This window comes from Oncorhynchus kisutch, linkage group LG15, assembly GCF_002021735.2.
Source record: "Oncorhynchus kisutch isolate 150728-3 linkage group LG15, Okis_V2, whole genome shotgun sequence".
NCBI lineage: Eukaryota > Metazoa > Chordata > Actinopteri > Salmoniformes > Salmonidae > Oncorhynchus > Oncorhynchus kisutch.
Genome location: NC_034188.2, coordinates 75,660,423 through 75,676,090, shown reverse-complemented (window position 1 = coordinate 75,676,090; position 15,668 = coordinate 75,660,423). Strand labels below are relative to the sequence as shown.

The window sequence follows — 15,668 nt, the reverse complement described above, 5'->3', positions numbered from 1 at the left end:
TTGGTTAATCAAATAGGGTGTAGATGAGACCTTGTGATCACATCAAACATAATCACAATTTTCCATTACTTTTGTTTTCCACTACCTTCACTGTCTCAACACTAGAAGTGCCACTGCCGTCAGCAGCACTTATACCAGGGACATTCTTTTTCACCATAGACCATCCATGACTTTCATCATCCCCACCTGTACCGTCAGAACTATTATCCATGTCGACCACAGTCCAGCACAGCTGTTGCTAAAACTGCCTACCACAATATAGAACGATAGATTACATTTCACTTCCTTGTTTGAAGTCAAACCTTGCCCATTCAAATTCAAGCGGATTCTGTTCCCAATCCCCACAAGCACCGTTGTCTCAACGTATCATTAACACGTTGTGTTTTAGTTTACTCTTCCAGACATTTAGCACAAAGACAGATACAGGAAAAGACAATGAGACTAATAACACTGACCACAGGTTTAATTTATTCCAAATGTGTTTCCTTTATTTCTGTTGTTTAGATTGTAGAGCCTTTGACACTTCTGAAAGCAGCCATACACAATGTGCTGGGACTGGAGTCAAAGATAGCATGAGATTATTTGGCTATTCTCAAATGTTAATTATTTATTTGGAAGAAAATTCCAGCACAACATTGTATGTAGAGTACCATGCAGCCAGTAGAGGAACATGCTATTTAAATATGCATTGAGGAATACTGGTCTTTAGCGTACCGTTCTCTGTTGGTTTGCACAATGAAATGGCTGATCAGTTGTCTATTGGAATAGATGGATGAGCGTTCAGTCAAAAGCACTCGGCTCAACAACACTCTGACCATATCCTTCACTGCAATTAAACATGTATGTTGAGTGATATATATGCAAGATTTTCATATCACCCAATCAACTCCATCCCTCAAATAAATACTGTGCTTCAAATGGCAGATTTGCTCAGTCAGTGTTAAATTAAACAATCTCCAAATAACATACACAATGCTCTGGGATTGTACTGGAATTTTAACCCCCATGAAATGGGGGGGGGGGGGGGGGGGAGATGAAATCAGAGTGTTGCAACACCCAGACACCACCAGAAAGCGGTGAAGTTAGAGTATAATAATAAACCAGAATGGATGAGTGGGGGGGAGAATGTTGCGATTCCCTGAAATCCGCACAAACACCCAGAACAGATTCCAGTTGGGAGATGAAGGGTGTGTTCCTCTGCCCAAGCGTTGCTGAAGCCTGCCAGATCTTTAACGCCTGGATAGATATTTTACATATCAGCTAACCCCATCATGTTATAGCAATCTGTCAGTCAATGACAGTTGATGACATAGCACACAACCATTGGCTGATGCATGCAACGTGACCATTGGCTGATGCATGCAACGTGACCATTGGCTGATGCATGCAACGTGACCATTGGCTGATGCATGCAACGTGACCATTGGCTGATGCATGCAACGTGACCATTGGCTGATGCATGCAACGTGACCATTGGCTGATGCATGCAACGTGACCATTGGCTGATGCATGCAACGTGACCATTGGCTGATGCATGCAACGTGACCATTGGCTGATGCATGCAACGTGACCATTGGCTGATGCATGCAACGTGACCATTGGCTGATGCATGCAACGTGACCATTGGCTGATGCATGCAACGTGACCATTGGCTGATGCATGCAACGTGACCATTGGCTGATGCATGCAACGTGACCATTGGCTGATGCATGCAACGTGACCATTGGCTGATGCATGCAACGTGACCATTGGCTGATGCATGCAACGTGACCATTGGCTGATGCATGCAACGTGACCATTGGCTGATGCATGCAACGTGACCATTGGCTGATGCATGCAACGTGACCATTGGCTGATGCATGCAACGTGACCATTGGCTGATGCATGCAACGTGACCATTGGCTGATGCATGCAACGTGACCATTGGCTGGCTGCTCAGCACAAATTTCATGTTTCCATTAGAACTCTTCCCTTCCACCCCGATGTCCTGGCACCCAGCACATTTTAACTGAGTTACTTAAATACAGACGGAAACAGAGGATTAAGAAGAGATCTAGGCTAATACCATGACATTCCTCAGCTGTACTAATTATTATTAATGGTTAACAATGTAAGAGCTGGCCCTGGCTGGAAGTTATGTACAAATAAAACCATTTCAGTTCAGTAAAATGAAACGCATAATGTCTGATTTTACGTGTCACTGTTTTAAAAATGTACTTGATTAGAAGTAACAAAAAAAAAAACTGTTGTTTTAAAGTCAAATATATATACACAGTACCAGTCAAAAGTTAACAGCTATTCATTCAAGGGGTTCACTTTAGTTTGACTGTTTTCTACATTGTAGAATAATAGTGAAGACATCAAAACTATGAAATAACACATGTAATCATGTACCGGTAGTAACCAAAAATGTTACACAAATTAATATATATTTGAGATTCTTCAAAGTAGCCACCATTGGCCTTGACAGCTTTGCACACTCAACCAGCTTCATGAGGTCATCACCTTTTTTTTTTTTGAATTTCCTTATTGCATTTTAGCCAATCAGTTCTGTTATGACATGGTGGGGTGGTACACAGAAGATACAGAACCCTAACCCTATTCGGTAAAAGACCATGTCCATATCATGGCAAGAACACCTCAAATAAGCAGAGAAATGACAGTCCATTACTTTAAAAAGACATTTAGGTCAGACAATACGGAGAATAAAAATAAAAAAAAACTAGAAAGTTTCTTCAAGTGCAGTAGCAAAACCCATCAAGCACTAATGATGAAACTGTCTCTCACGAGGACCATCACACGAAAGGAAGATGCAGTTACCTCTGCAGGAGAGGATAAGATCATTAGAGTTCCCAGCCTCAGAAATTGCAGCCCAAATAAATGTGTCAGAGTTCAAGTAACACTGACACATCAACATCAACTGTTCAGAGGGGATGCGTGAATCAGGCCTTCGTGGTTGAATTGCTGCAAAGAAACCACTAAAGGTCACCAATAAGAAAGAGACTTTCTTGGGCCAAGAAACACAAGCAATGGACATTAAACCGGTGGAAATCTGTCATTTGGTCTGAGTACATATTAAAGATGTTTGGTTCCAACCGCCATGACTTTGTGAGACGCAGAGTAGGTGAACGGATAATCTCCACATGTGTGGTTCCCACCGTGACTCATGGAGGAGGTGGTGTGGGGGTGCTTTGCTGACGACACTGTCAGTTATTTACTTAGAATTCAAGGCACACTTAAATCAGCATGGCTACCACAGCATTCTACAGTGATACGCCTTCCCATCTGGTTCACGCTTAGGGGGACTATCATTTGTTTTTCAACAGAACAATGACCCAACACACCTCCAGGCTGTGTAAGGGTATTTGACCAAGGAGAGTGATGGAGTGCTGCTTCAGATGACCTGGCCTCCACAATCACCCAACCTCAACCCAATTGAGATGGGTAGGAAGAGTTGGACCACAGAATGAGCAAAATGCAGCCAACAAGTGCTCAGCATGTGGGAACTCCTTCAAGACTGTTGGAAAAGCATTCCAGGTGAAGCTGGTTGAGAGAATGCCAAGAGTGTGTAAAGCTGTCAAGGCAAAGGGTGGCTACTTTGAAGAATCTAAAAGTAAAACTTTTTTGGTTACTGCATGATTCCATATGTGATTTCATAATTTGTCTTCACTATTATTCTACAACGTTAAATTTTTTTTGACTAGTACTGTATAGCCATGTGTCAACGTTTCAACAAAATCGACAAAGCAAAAAAACACTAATGGCATATGTACACGTTCACCCTTTCCCAGAACAAAAAAAAGAAACCCAATTCAGGCATGTACCGAAATAATATCTAGCATTTTATCCATACCATCTGCTTTGTGCTGTTTCACAACACCAATAGCTGCATGGTTCGGTGAGGCCATTTGAGAGCCCATTTTAAAATGAATCACTGTTGCACATGATGAAGGCATAGATAAGAGTTGTAGCTGGTATGTGCTTTTTGCCATCTGTGGCACTAAGTAGACAGGGCAAGACTGGAAATGTAATCTCTCAGCCAGCGTTTAGCCCCAAGCACAGCCATGTATCTGTCACATTTGAACAAGGCATGCAACCAACACCCCAATGTTCACTTTGCTAGTACCTTGCCATCTCAAGGTTTATGCTGATATTATAGCATATGTGTGTGCGTCAGAAGTCTGCATAGCGCTCAAATGTAGTAGATTTCATTGTTACCATTTGCTTAAATGACCTTTGTTGTGTTGATGTTATCCTTCCACATGTCTTAATGTGCAGCATCTATTATGTTCAGCTCTTCTTTTTAAAGGAGAAAAATAAAATAAAAAATAAAAACATCTAATGTCCGTTGTGTTGAACAGCAGAATGAGCTGGAGAATTCCTGATGACTTGATGTGGGTGCGTTATTTTTTTTCCGATTCGTTTCCTCAAATAGTGGAAAAACTAGAACAGCAGCAGCTGCTGACAAGTCTGTTATCCAGATGTTGTCTGGACACCTTAAGCCCCTCCCTCAGGCCTCCTGGGGAGCTGGCCTCTTCAGATCTTTGATCTGTTTGACCAGATACGTCTTTTCATCGTTGAACTGTTCGTCCTCCGTCCTGTCGTTCTGGAACTTGGAGAGGAACTCGATGAGTTTGGTCTGGTTCTTCAGAAGAATGTCCAAGATGGGCTGTGTCTTGTTGGGGTTGGCCACAAACACCTACAGGGGAAGGAAGAGGACAAATTATTCTTACAATCCAACCCAGTCAAATTGCACCGCCTGCTATAGCCTTGTGCTAGTCTCGGATTTTCTTTATTTTACCTTGAAGACGTGGAAGGCCTCAAACTGGATGTTGCGGCTTTTGTCCCGAAGAAGGTTCATCATTAGCTTGAGGTTCTCTGGCTTGCTGATGTATTTCGTCATGATGGTGAAATTGTGTCGATCGAGAAGAAGCTCTCCCAACAACTAAATTGTTTCAGAGTGACAAAAAACATTAAGTAATAATTGCAATTACAGTCTGGGGTAGGTGAAAAAGTCATGATTTATTTAATACCATAAGATTCCACTAAAACTATATAAAATAGATTTGCATCATTATAGTTGGGTTTACACAAGGCAAAGTGAAGATACTGCTATGCATTGGCAAAAATAGGAGGAAGTTACCAGGCAGATGAAATATAAAACCTACTCCATCCACAGGGTGGCGCTACAGTGGTCAGCTTGCTGCAATTTTCAGTAACCAAACACCATGTAAGAGACCACCTCTATATTTAGCCATTAAAAACATACGCATAGAAATACTACATGAGAGCTGTTTACTACAACAGGAACAGAACCCACGTTCTTACCTTGAGGGACTGCCTTTTAGTCACGTAGTTCTCTGAGTGGAGTAACTTCTCATATTCACTGAAGAACTGGAGGGGAGAAAGAATCATCGGCGTGAATGTCAAGCCGCTATTTCAAATCAAATTTTATTTGTCACATACACATGGTTAGCAGATGTTAATGCGAGTGTAGCGAAATGCTTGTGCTTCTAGTTCCGACAATGCAGTAATAACCAACAAGTAATCTAGCTAACAATTCCAAAACTACTACCTTATAGACACTGTGTAAGGGGATAAAGAATATGTACATAGAGATATATGAGTGAGTACAGAGCGGCATAGGCAAGATACAGTAGATGGTATTGAGTGCAGTATATACATATGAGATGAGTATGTAAACAAAGTGGCATAGTTAAAGTGGCTAGTGATACATGTGTTACATAAAGATGCAGTAGATGATAGAGTACAGTATATACATATACATATGAGATGAATAATGTAGGGTATGTAAACATTATAAGGTAGCATTGTTTGAAGTGGCTAGTGATATATTTTACATCATTTCCCATCAATTCCCATTATAAAAGTGGCTGGAGTTGAGTCAGTGTTTCTAACAAGCAGAGTGCATCTGCTTGTTAGAAAACACAAGCCAACTAGTGATCTTCCAGCACTGACAGACAGGGAGCTGTATTCAGAACAGCCACATTGTGTCAAAAGCCTGGCTTATATGTTCAGAGAAAACCAGTTCCTGAGTACTATGCTGCCACTTGCAAGTTAATTTCCATATTCCCTGGTATACTTTTCATGGATCTCAGAGATACTCTGAAATATTCAGTCAGACTGGGGTTTAGCACAAATAAACTCAGTCTGAGGTCACGCCAGAACAAGCTGTCTTAAAAAGCTGTTAACCGTGACAGGTTGCTATTCAGCGAAAGGAACATTTGAAGAAACGAATCATGGACATGTGTTCTTACCGGGTTACATTTCAATACAATATGGAGGACTTACCCTGTCATAATGCTGCTCCAGGAACTCTGCACTCAGAATCTTGTGTCTTGTTAGCAAGTCCTGGAAGAACACAGGTATTTTAACCAATGAGCTCAAAAATACAGGCCCTCTATCGAAGTCCCAAGAAACTCAGAGTCCTAGAGGGTCTGAGATACAGTTCTAAGAAGAAATAAAAAATATATTTTTCTTTTTTTTTTAAACTCACTTTAAAAGTTGCAAATGCGTCTGAAGCGATGTCGAACGTGGACATCTCCACGTATCTGAAGAAGTCGTAGAACTGCTCGGCCCCCAGGGTGATCTTGGCCAGTGGCTCGTGCCTGATACACTCCCTCAGCATGATGCCACAGTTCAGAGCGATCTCTGGAGACTCGTACCTGCCAGGAGGACAGTGGAACAGGAAGGAGGTATCCAGTTAATACAATGCAAATAGGGTTGGGCGAAGTCAACCTGTTGTATCGTGATTACGTACCCATAAAATACGGCCTCCCTTATTGGCCAACTAATTAATATACACACACAAAAATAAAGGGAACACTTAAACAACACAATGTAACTCCAAGTTAATCACACTTCTGTGAAATCAAACTGTCCACTAACACTGATTGACAATAAATGTCACATGCTGTTGTGCAAATGGAATAGACAACAGATGGAAATTATAGGCAATTAGCAAGACACCGCCAATAAAGGAGTGGTTCTGCAGGTGGTGACCACAGACCACTTCTCAGTTCCTATGCTTCCTGGCTGATGTTTTGGTCACTTGAATGCTGGCGGTGCTTTCACTCTAGTGGTAGCATGAGACGGAGTCTACAACCCACACAAGTGGCTCAGGTAGTGCAGCTCATCCAGGATGGCACATCAATGCAAGCTGTGGCAAGAAGGTTTGCTGTGTGTCAGCGTAGTGTCCAGAGCATGGAGGCGCTACCAGGAGACAGGCCAGTACATCAGGAGACGTGGAGGAGGCCATAGGAGGGCAACAACCCAGCAGCAGGACCGCTACCTCCGCCTTTGTGCAAGGAGGAGCACTGCCAGAGCCCTGCAAAATGACCTTCAGCAGGCCACAAATGTGCATGTGTCTGCTCAAACGGTCAGAAACAGACTCCATGAGGGTCGTATGAGGACCCGACGTACACAGGTGGGGGTTGTGCTTATAGCCCAACACCGTGCAGGACGTTTGGCATTTGCCAGAGAACACAAAGATTGGCAAATTCGCCACTGGCGCCCTGTGCTCTTCACAGATGAAAGCGGGTTCACACTGAACACATGTGAGAGTCTGGAGACGCCGTGGAGAACGTTCTGCTGCATGCAACATCCTCCGACATGACCGGTTTGGCGGTGGGTCAGTCATGGTGTGGCATTTCTTTGGGGGGCTCCATGTGCTCGCCAGAGGTAGCCTGACTGCCATTAGGTACCGAGATGAGATCCTCAGACCCCTTGTGAGAACATATGCTGGTGCGGTTGGCCCTGGGTTCCTCCTAATGCAAGACCTCATGTGGCTGGAGTGTGTCAGCAGTTTCTGCAAGAGGAAGGCATTGATGCTATGGACTGGCCCGCCCGTTCCCCAGACCTGAATCCAATTGAGCACATCTGGGACATCATGTCTCGCTCCATCCACCAACGCCACGTTGCACCACAGACTGTCCAGGAGTTGGCAGATGCTTTAGTCCAGGTCTGGGAGGAGATCCCTCAGGAGACCATCCGCCACCTCATCAAGAGCATGCCCAGGCATTGTAGGGAGGTCATACAGGCACGTGGAGGCCACACACACTACTGAGCCTAATTTTAAGGACATTACATCAAAGTTGGATCAGCCTGTAGTGTGGTTTTCCACTTTAATTTTGAGTGTGTGACTCCAAATCCAGACCTCCATGGGTTGATAAATTTGATTTCCATTGATAATTAGTGTGATTTTGTTGTCAGCACATTCAACTATGTAAAGAAAAAAGTATTCTTATTAAATATTGCATTCAGTGTTCCCTTTATTTTTTTGAGCAGTATTTTATATATATATATATATCTGCTAAAAACGACAGTTGGGCTACAACATGAAATCGAATGCAACTGGATGATTTATGATGAAAGAATGTTGAAAGCCTGGTTAGAGGCCAAGAGCAGGCACATCTTTTCTAATATTCCTTTCTGGTGGAAGAGCTTTAGCATGGAGCAGGTATATGTGTGTGTGTGTGGCGCACTGTGATGGAGCAGTGACTGATGAAGAACTGTAGTGAGTGGTTTTAGGATTACATCATGGGCTGGATAGCAGTCTACAGTCTTCACAACTGAATAATAACTGCCTCAAAGTAATAGAAAAATGCATAATATTGTTTGTTCTAACATAAAGCTGTGATTGACAATAGCCAACGCCTAGTCTTAGGCTATAGAGACTTTCCTTCATTTTTGAAAGCCCCAACTTTAGGACACACCATCGTAGGCTAGAATATTTGGGAAATAAGCGAACCTTCATAACTAACTTGTCTTAAAGCTTTTATAACACACCCCCTACTGGCATAACAGGTTATTGGCCCTTTGGCTTTCAACCTCGCTTGGAAGGATTTTCATGGTCCGCCTTGATCATTTATTTCTTAATAAGCTTAAACTTGATTAAAACTGGTCATTAGATGTTCTATAGGCTATTGATATGGTTGATTCTCCCTCATTATTAGTCCTCTGGCTAGGTTATGTTTAGGCGATAGAAATAACAGATTGAACTCCTTTACATTGATTGATTATGAGAAAGCCATGCACAACACAATGAACACAAAAACACTGGAATTCAGCACCAAGTAATTATTATTGTTTATGTTTCAGTCAAACATATCTATTTGCAGTCTACAAAGTATTTGTAATTATGTTCCGACCATCCACTCCAGAACAAAATGATCCCTGATATAGGACACCGCCAATGTCTTCCGGAATTACTATCAATATCTGCCGTTTGTCCATTTCTGCAGTATTTATCTTTCCATTTCGATTGATTTAATCCTTCTGTAAAGTCTATTGAGACAATGTGGTAATTCCCTTCAAATAAAACTTATCAGACTTAAAAGGTATCCACTTTTAACCAAACATAAAAGCACCACACCCAACATTGTAAATAACAGGTTGTAGTGTAGGTTTAGGCGCCACAGACCTCACCCTTTGAGCAGCATGAAGAGGATGTTCTGCTGAGTGCAGAGGTACTCCACTGTGGGCGTCCGTGTCCCGATCTGACGTCTCAGAATGTTGTTGAAGATCTGAGCCACATCCTTCTTACCCTGATGGTGAACAGATATGACAGAATGTTGGTAAGGTGTGAAAATCACAAGGGGTCAGATTTCAAGCAGACATGGTTTCTAGCAGTAGTTACTAAACAAAGTTCTCATTTTGAACTTTAATACTGAAGTTTTTCTGAATGCAATGTTCTTATACATGTTATGGTGATAAAACAGATTCACCTATTAGCACCATTAGTGAATCGGCACATTTCAAAATAGTATCATTGAGTGGTTTTACACCCATTATCAAATGCAGCCTCCCCATAGCAGGAATAGCCAAGACAGATGTCTCTTTTGATGGGTGAGAATGACACAGACCAACTGAATGATGTGGAGGTTGAGTGTGTCAAAGAGGAGAGTCACACAACACTGACTCAGGCTGATAAGGTGACTCAGTGAAACACACACGTAAGCAAAGAAAAGTGAAAACCTGTCCATGTGCCAGTAAAAGAGAAGTCAGTCTTGTCTTTTTCTGTACATTGACATAAAATGTCTCTCCATCCCAAAGACACCCATCTTTCTAGTCAGCATCTCAAAAGAAATCTCTCATATCCCTGCATCTATCTGAAAGACAGACAAAACAGAAACAGTGTAAAAGTGTCTCACCTCAAAGTCGATGAGCTGCAGGTCAGATACGAGGGTGCTGAGCAGGCCGCTGTTATAGAGCTCCTGGGCCAGCTGGGCCACCGCCTCTGTCTGGGGCTCCTTCTCATTAGTGCCATACAGAATCTCCTTCATCGCAACCAGGCTCTTAGACACCTCCTCTGTGGCCTGGACACGCACACAAAAAAAGACAGACAGGAGAAATTAGCTCTTTACATTAGCTAGCTCTCCATCAGTCACCATAGTGTTTCCTATGATCTAGCAAACACCCACCATCCTACGTTGTCCTGAAATGATCCCATCATACACTATTTTCAGTCTAGAGATGGCTTGTTATGAAAGGAAGGAAACTAAACCCTCAACAGGTTTGAGACCGACGTCTCGTCGTTCTCACACTCCAACCCTAATCTAGGGCACCTAATTCTAATAATTGGCTGGTTGATAAACTGAATCAGGTTAGTTACAGCTGGGGTGGCACGGAAACATACAGAAGGGTATGTCTCCAGGAACAGGGTTTTAGAACTACACTGTAGTCAATTCAAACTCAGAGGGACAGGTTTGGTTGTTTACCTTCTCAGCCTTCTTGTCAGAGATGTCGTGTTTCTCCAACACCGTCATGTTGTCCTTCAGGTTCTTGACGATGTCCGCTGGCGACTTGTGGGACTTGCCAAAGGGGAACGGCATGGTGGTGAGTTACCGTGGTCGACCAAGCAGCGAGTGCACAGTCCTACCTATCCACAGAGGAGAGAGAAACGATATCAAAAACTGAAGGGGATAATGAAGGAAAGGGATCCGCAGAGAAGGACTAAACCAAACTTTGTGACAGAAGTTGTTCAAACTGCATTGGTACTGACTCAGAGAGCTCAGTGAGAAGGAGCCAATCAGTACAAACGTACTAATCAGACCTCTCCCATGAACCAACCCTGGGCCAGGAGTTTACCTGGGGACTATAATACCGGGCAGAGTACAACACACAAGGCAGGCAGCACTTATTACATGACTCACTATTCATCATACCGATACCAAGATACAACATAGCCTACTGACTCACAATTCATAAGTCATACTGACACTAAGATTCATATTGCTAAGAAACAGGTTGTAGAGGGGCAGGCTAAACAGATTGATCTGAAGACAGAAACAGCTGAAAGCAAAACGATTCTCACCCTCAAACTGAGATTTGATATCAAGCATTAGAATCATTACTTTAATTGTGTGCGAGGTTGTTGAAAGGGCAGGCTAACTGCAGGAATTTTGTTTACTTTGTAACTATGGATTTTATTGATTGGTTTACTGACCAGTTGCATCATAAAAGGGGAGGTGACGTTGAGACATTACTGATTGTAATCATTGACTAACACTGACCAGAGGTAGAATGTCCTCTGCCCTACCCTACTCCAAAGGGGCCTCTACATGACCCCTCATGTTGTTACCAGTACTTCTCCAGCCTCTCCCCACTAGTGTAGTTAACACAAACACACCACTGTTCAGCCATATATCCTTTCTCTCAACTCACATCCCTCCCCAGACAAACTGTAATGTGCTTATAACCTTATCTAGTCAGGGCGTAGAGCAGTGAGAGCCAGGGGAATGCATGAGCCCCTCAGTGGGACGTGTCAGAACTTCTCACTGATCTTTTATCTAGGACGGGGATGGGCAACTGGCAGCCCTGGGATGAATTTCCCCAAAAATATATATATAAGAAATAAATAGGGAACTCAGTTAACTTACTGTTGCGAGTTAGAATAGTAGAATACACAGGGTGCAATTTCTAAATTTGGTTGTGCATCAGTTTCTCTTGCTGTGTCAGTCATTGAGTCAAGTCAATTTTTAGATTGACAAGTTAGTTTAGTGGCCAGCTATCTAAACTTGTTATCATGCTCAAATTACTGGCTTAGGGGCCCCATTTGATTGTGTTAGTTAGTCTCACTCATGCATGCCGTTAATGAGATCTATCTACCCTGTCAACATTTTTAGAATTGCTGTAAATTAGCTGTAAAACAGCCACTTTTCCTCACACATGGCAAAATGTAGTAGAATTGCATGAAATTCGTTCTAAAATCACTAAATCTTCTCTCCACCCCATGGCAAAATGTGTATAATTGCACAGGGGGAGCAGACCCCCGAGCAACTGCGGCCCCTCATGGTTAGTTCATTTTTTTATGGCCTCCACCCCCATCAAAATTGCCACATTCCATGACCTACCCATTCACTTTTTGTAATACAGGCCGTAGCTGGATCTACCTACTGATAATAGGGAACTGGGATATGGGTGGGGTTATATATACTGTATCACAGCTGTTCAAGGTGTCAATGACATCCCTGGTGTTAAATTTGGTCTGGCAGAAGATCAGATAAGGAAGGGTTGAACTCACACCATGAAGGGATGGGTGTGCGGTTTGTATGGAAAGGGTGCAGAAAGGTGACCAACTTAAAATGTCCCCCATTTACAAACAGCCATGACAATACAGGTAGTCCAAAGACAGCTGAAGAAGTCTCAACTCTGTTCTCATATCGAGGCAGAGTTGAGCATTGATAACTGGTCGTGTGATTTTCTAGCAACAACATCGAGTCACCATCAGTCGATACTTGTAAAAATTGTAATTCTTAAAACACCTACCTGTATATAAGTTGGTATCTAATTGCGGTCCTTCCATGGGGTACTGAAATTCATATTTTTAATAAAAACTTGAATACAACCAAATTTCCTCAATTGTGTTGCTTAACTGGAGAAGTAGTGCCCTTGAAATACTAGCTAAACTGAGATCCAATTGGCACAAGCAAATTTGCACTGAGCAACACAAATGAGGAAAGTTTGTGGTTGTAGTCGATAAAAAGTATTGATTGATGGGCACCTAATATTGTTGCTAGCAAATCATGCGACCCGTTATCAATGCTCAACTCTGCCTCGATATAAGAGAGTGTGGTTGAGTGTTCCTCAGCTATCAAAACACAGCAAGGATTCAAATAGCAATGTTATGTGTACAGTCAAGACCAGTGAAGTTACTCCCAGAATGCAGTGGTAGAAAAGTACCTAATTGTCATACCTAATTATTTGGCTTTAAAGATACTTAAGTATATGTAATTGCTAAAATATACTTCAGTAATAAAAGTAAAAATTATTTAAAATTCCTTATATTAAGCAAACAAGATGGCACCATTTTCTTGTTAATAAAATAAAATAATTACGGATAGTCAGGAGCCCGCTCCAACACTCAGGCATAACTTACAAACAAAGCATGCGTGTTGAGTCCACCTGATCAGAGGCAGTAGGGATAATCAGGGAAATTCTCTTGATGAGTGTGTGAATTTGACAATTTTCCTGTCCTGCTAACCATTCAAAATGTAACAAGTACTTTTGGGCATCAGGGAAAATGTATGGAGTAAAAAGCTGATATTTTCTTCAGAATTTTAGTTTAGTAAAAATGATCAAAAATATAAATAGTAAAGTACAGATACCCCCCAAAACCACTTAAGTACTACTTTCAAGTATTTTTACCCAAGTAGTTTACACCACTGTCAAAATGCAGTGGATACCAACTGAGACCGGGGGTGATGTACCAGCTCAGTCTGTCGGTCGATCTGCTTTGGCAACCTGTTTCCAGATGGGATCATCACCTGACCTGTGAACCTAAAATCTGGCACAGTCTAGCTCAGACTCTGACCTATGTTTCGGCATGGCATCTACATTTAGAATTAGAACCCAGCACTGGAGGCAAGAATATAACCAACCAGCACTAAAGCAAGACCTAGCCTGGTCACATATGTGATGTGTCACATGTTAACAAATTGAACTAGAAAACACTGACATCTACCCCACCCCCGGTTTGAACTCTGGCCAATTCGATATTAATCTCAGCACACCTTTTAACTTCACCAGGTGGTCAATACACCTTTCACTCACAGGCTAAAGTTTGTTAATGTAGGCACCACTTCTCTACTCCAGGGTTTCCACAACCCACCCCAATGGGTACACGTTTTGTTTTGTCCTCCACCTAACACTACACAGCTGATTCAAATAGTCAAAGCTTGGTGAGTTGGCTATTTGAATCAACTGTGTAGTGCATGGGAAAAAAACAAAACGTGCACCCAGTGGAGGCCCCAAGATCAAGTTGGGGCAACTCTGCTCTCCTCTAATGTGACCGCCTTTAGCATGACGTAGACAAACAGATAACATATATACGGCTTTTAAGTATTAACTAACTAGATAGGGAATAACTCATTCACAATTGTAGCTCTGCAGATTGCATGGTGCTTTTCCATTATGACTTTGGTACTAGTACATGCAACTCGTGTGAGACCGGTAGCCTGCTATTGGTCCCTAATTTAACTAGCACGGGCTAGCATTGGAGAGCTAAATTGGAAAATATAGTGTGGCTAACTAGTTAGTTAACTAACTACCTATGCAGTTGCGAACTAACCATGCACTACCACAAAACATTATTGCATCAACCGCTCATTGCCATATTAGTTATCATCAGCAAGCGCACAGTGAACCGCACAATACAAACGTGTCTGGTGAAGATGTCAGCCAGCGTCTGCGCACAATATTTCGTGATGGCTAGCTAACAAATTACTAGTTCTAAAATGTTTGATAACTCGGTAGTTACCTTGCTAGTCAGTCAATTATTTGGCTAACGTACTATTTTAGTTTCATTATCAGATGATTTCAATCCGTGTCCATCAATTATCGTGCAAGCCCTCCAGCCTGCCTGCCAACCAACGTTAGCTCATATTGTGGTCTATACGGGAGGCCTAAATACACAACAGGCCTTTAAATATGACTAGCTTGCTAAGACAACGGCAACGCTTTCTGGCTAGTTAACTAGTTAGAAACCTAGTTCACGTTAGTTGGCTAGCGACAACGTTGGCTAACTAGACAACCGTGCCAGCTAGCTACTGTACTAACTACTTTTGCGATCCTGCTAGTTTTTTTGTGTTCAAGGTCTTGCTAACTTCTCGTGTGTAGCAGCTAGCGAGATTAGAATATCTAGCTAGCGAACTTCATACTGATAAGTTACTGTAGCCAGGCTAACGTTAGCTAACAAATAACGTTATATGCTTGAAAGCTTTTGACAGACCTCTACTAGCTCGCTAACGTCGTTAGCTAGACAGCTATTTTAACTGCCTGGCGTTAGCTAACATTGTCCAATGTAGGCAGAACAGCTAATTGTCATCTAAACGACACATAATATCAAACCTTACAAACTCGATCTTTTCACTCTCCACCGATGTGCTTGAACAGCTAACGGAAATGTAGCTATGTCCCGTTGGATTATAAAGTCCTTTGTTTTCCTTATTCGTTTCCTCCCCTTGTTTTAAATGTTTTATAGCAAGCTAGCTAGGTTTCCTAGTCCTTTTATGTGTACGAGTGGACTGGTTAGCAATGTGGTTGGGCATTGAGGTCTACCGCCCCCCGCTGTTCGTATTACGCTATAGCATCGGCACATGGGGTTCGCAAGTGTCCACAGGGAGGCACTCGTACACCAGGAAAAGAGT

The 15,668-nt window shown here is 42.3% G+C and overlaps 1 protein-coding gene across 2 annotated transcripts; it reads right to left on the bottom strand.

Annotated features, from left to right (window-relative positions):
* Nucleotides 1–461: 461 nt before the first annotated feature.
* cab39 (calcium binding protein 39) lies at nt 462–15,668 on the bottom strand. Of its 2 annotated transcripts, none has more exons than XM_020503506.2 (9): nt 15,375–15,668; nt 10,740–10,900; nt 10,173–10,337; nt 9,448–9,566; nt 6,518–6,686; nt 6,313–6,372; nt 5,329–5,394; nt 4,802–4,945; nt 462–4,699 (listed from the first exon to the last, which is right to left on the bottom strand). In XM_020503506.2, exons 2-9 carry the CDS (start codon nt 10,851–10,853, stop codon nt 4,511–4,513), a joined length of 1,026 nt encoding a protein of 341 aa, XP_020359095.1. In that variant the 5' UTR covers nt 10,854–10,900; nt 15,375–15,668; the 3' UTR covers nt 462–4,510. The 2 variants fall into 2 exon arrangements, with proteins under 2 accessions (XP_020359095.1, XP_020359094.1); XM_020503505.2 differs by having other exon boundaries at nt 15,370–15,596.

Bases quoted from the DNA above. Each gene is read 5' to 3' on its own strand.
- cab39 (XM_020503506.2), bottom strand. From the start codon at position 10,853: ATGCCGTTCCCCTTTGGCAAGTCCCACAAGTCGCCAGCGGACATCGTC. The intron at 5,395-6,312 runs GTAAGTCCTCCA...TCTCCCCTCCAG, and splicing joins TGGAGCAGCATTATGACAGG to TTCTTCAGTGAATATGAGAA. The intron at 4,946-5,328 runs GTAAGAACGTGG...GAAACAATTTAG, and splicing joins CTAAAAGGCAGTCCCTCAAG to TTGTTGGGAGAGCTTCTTCT.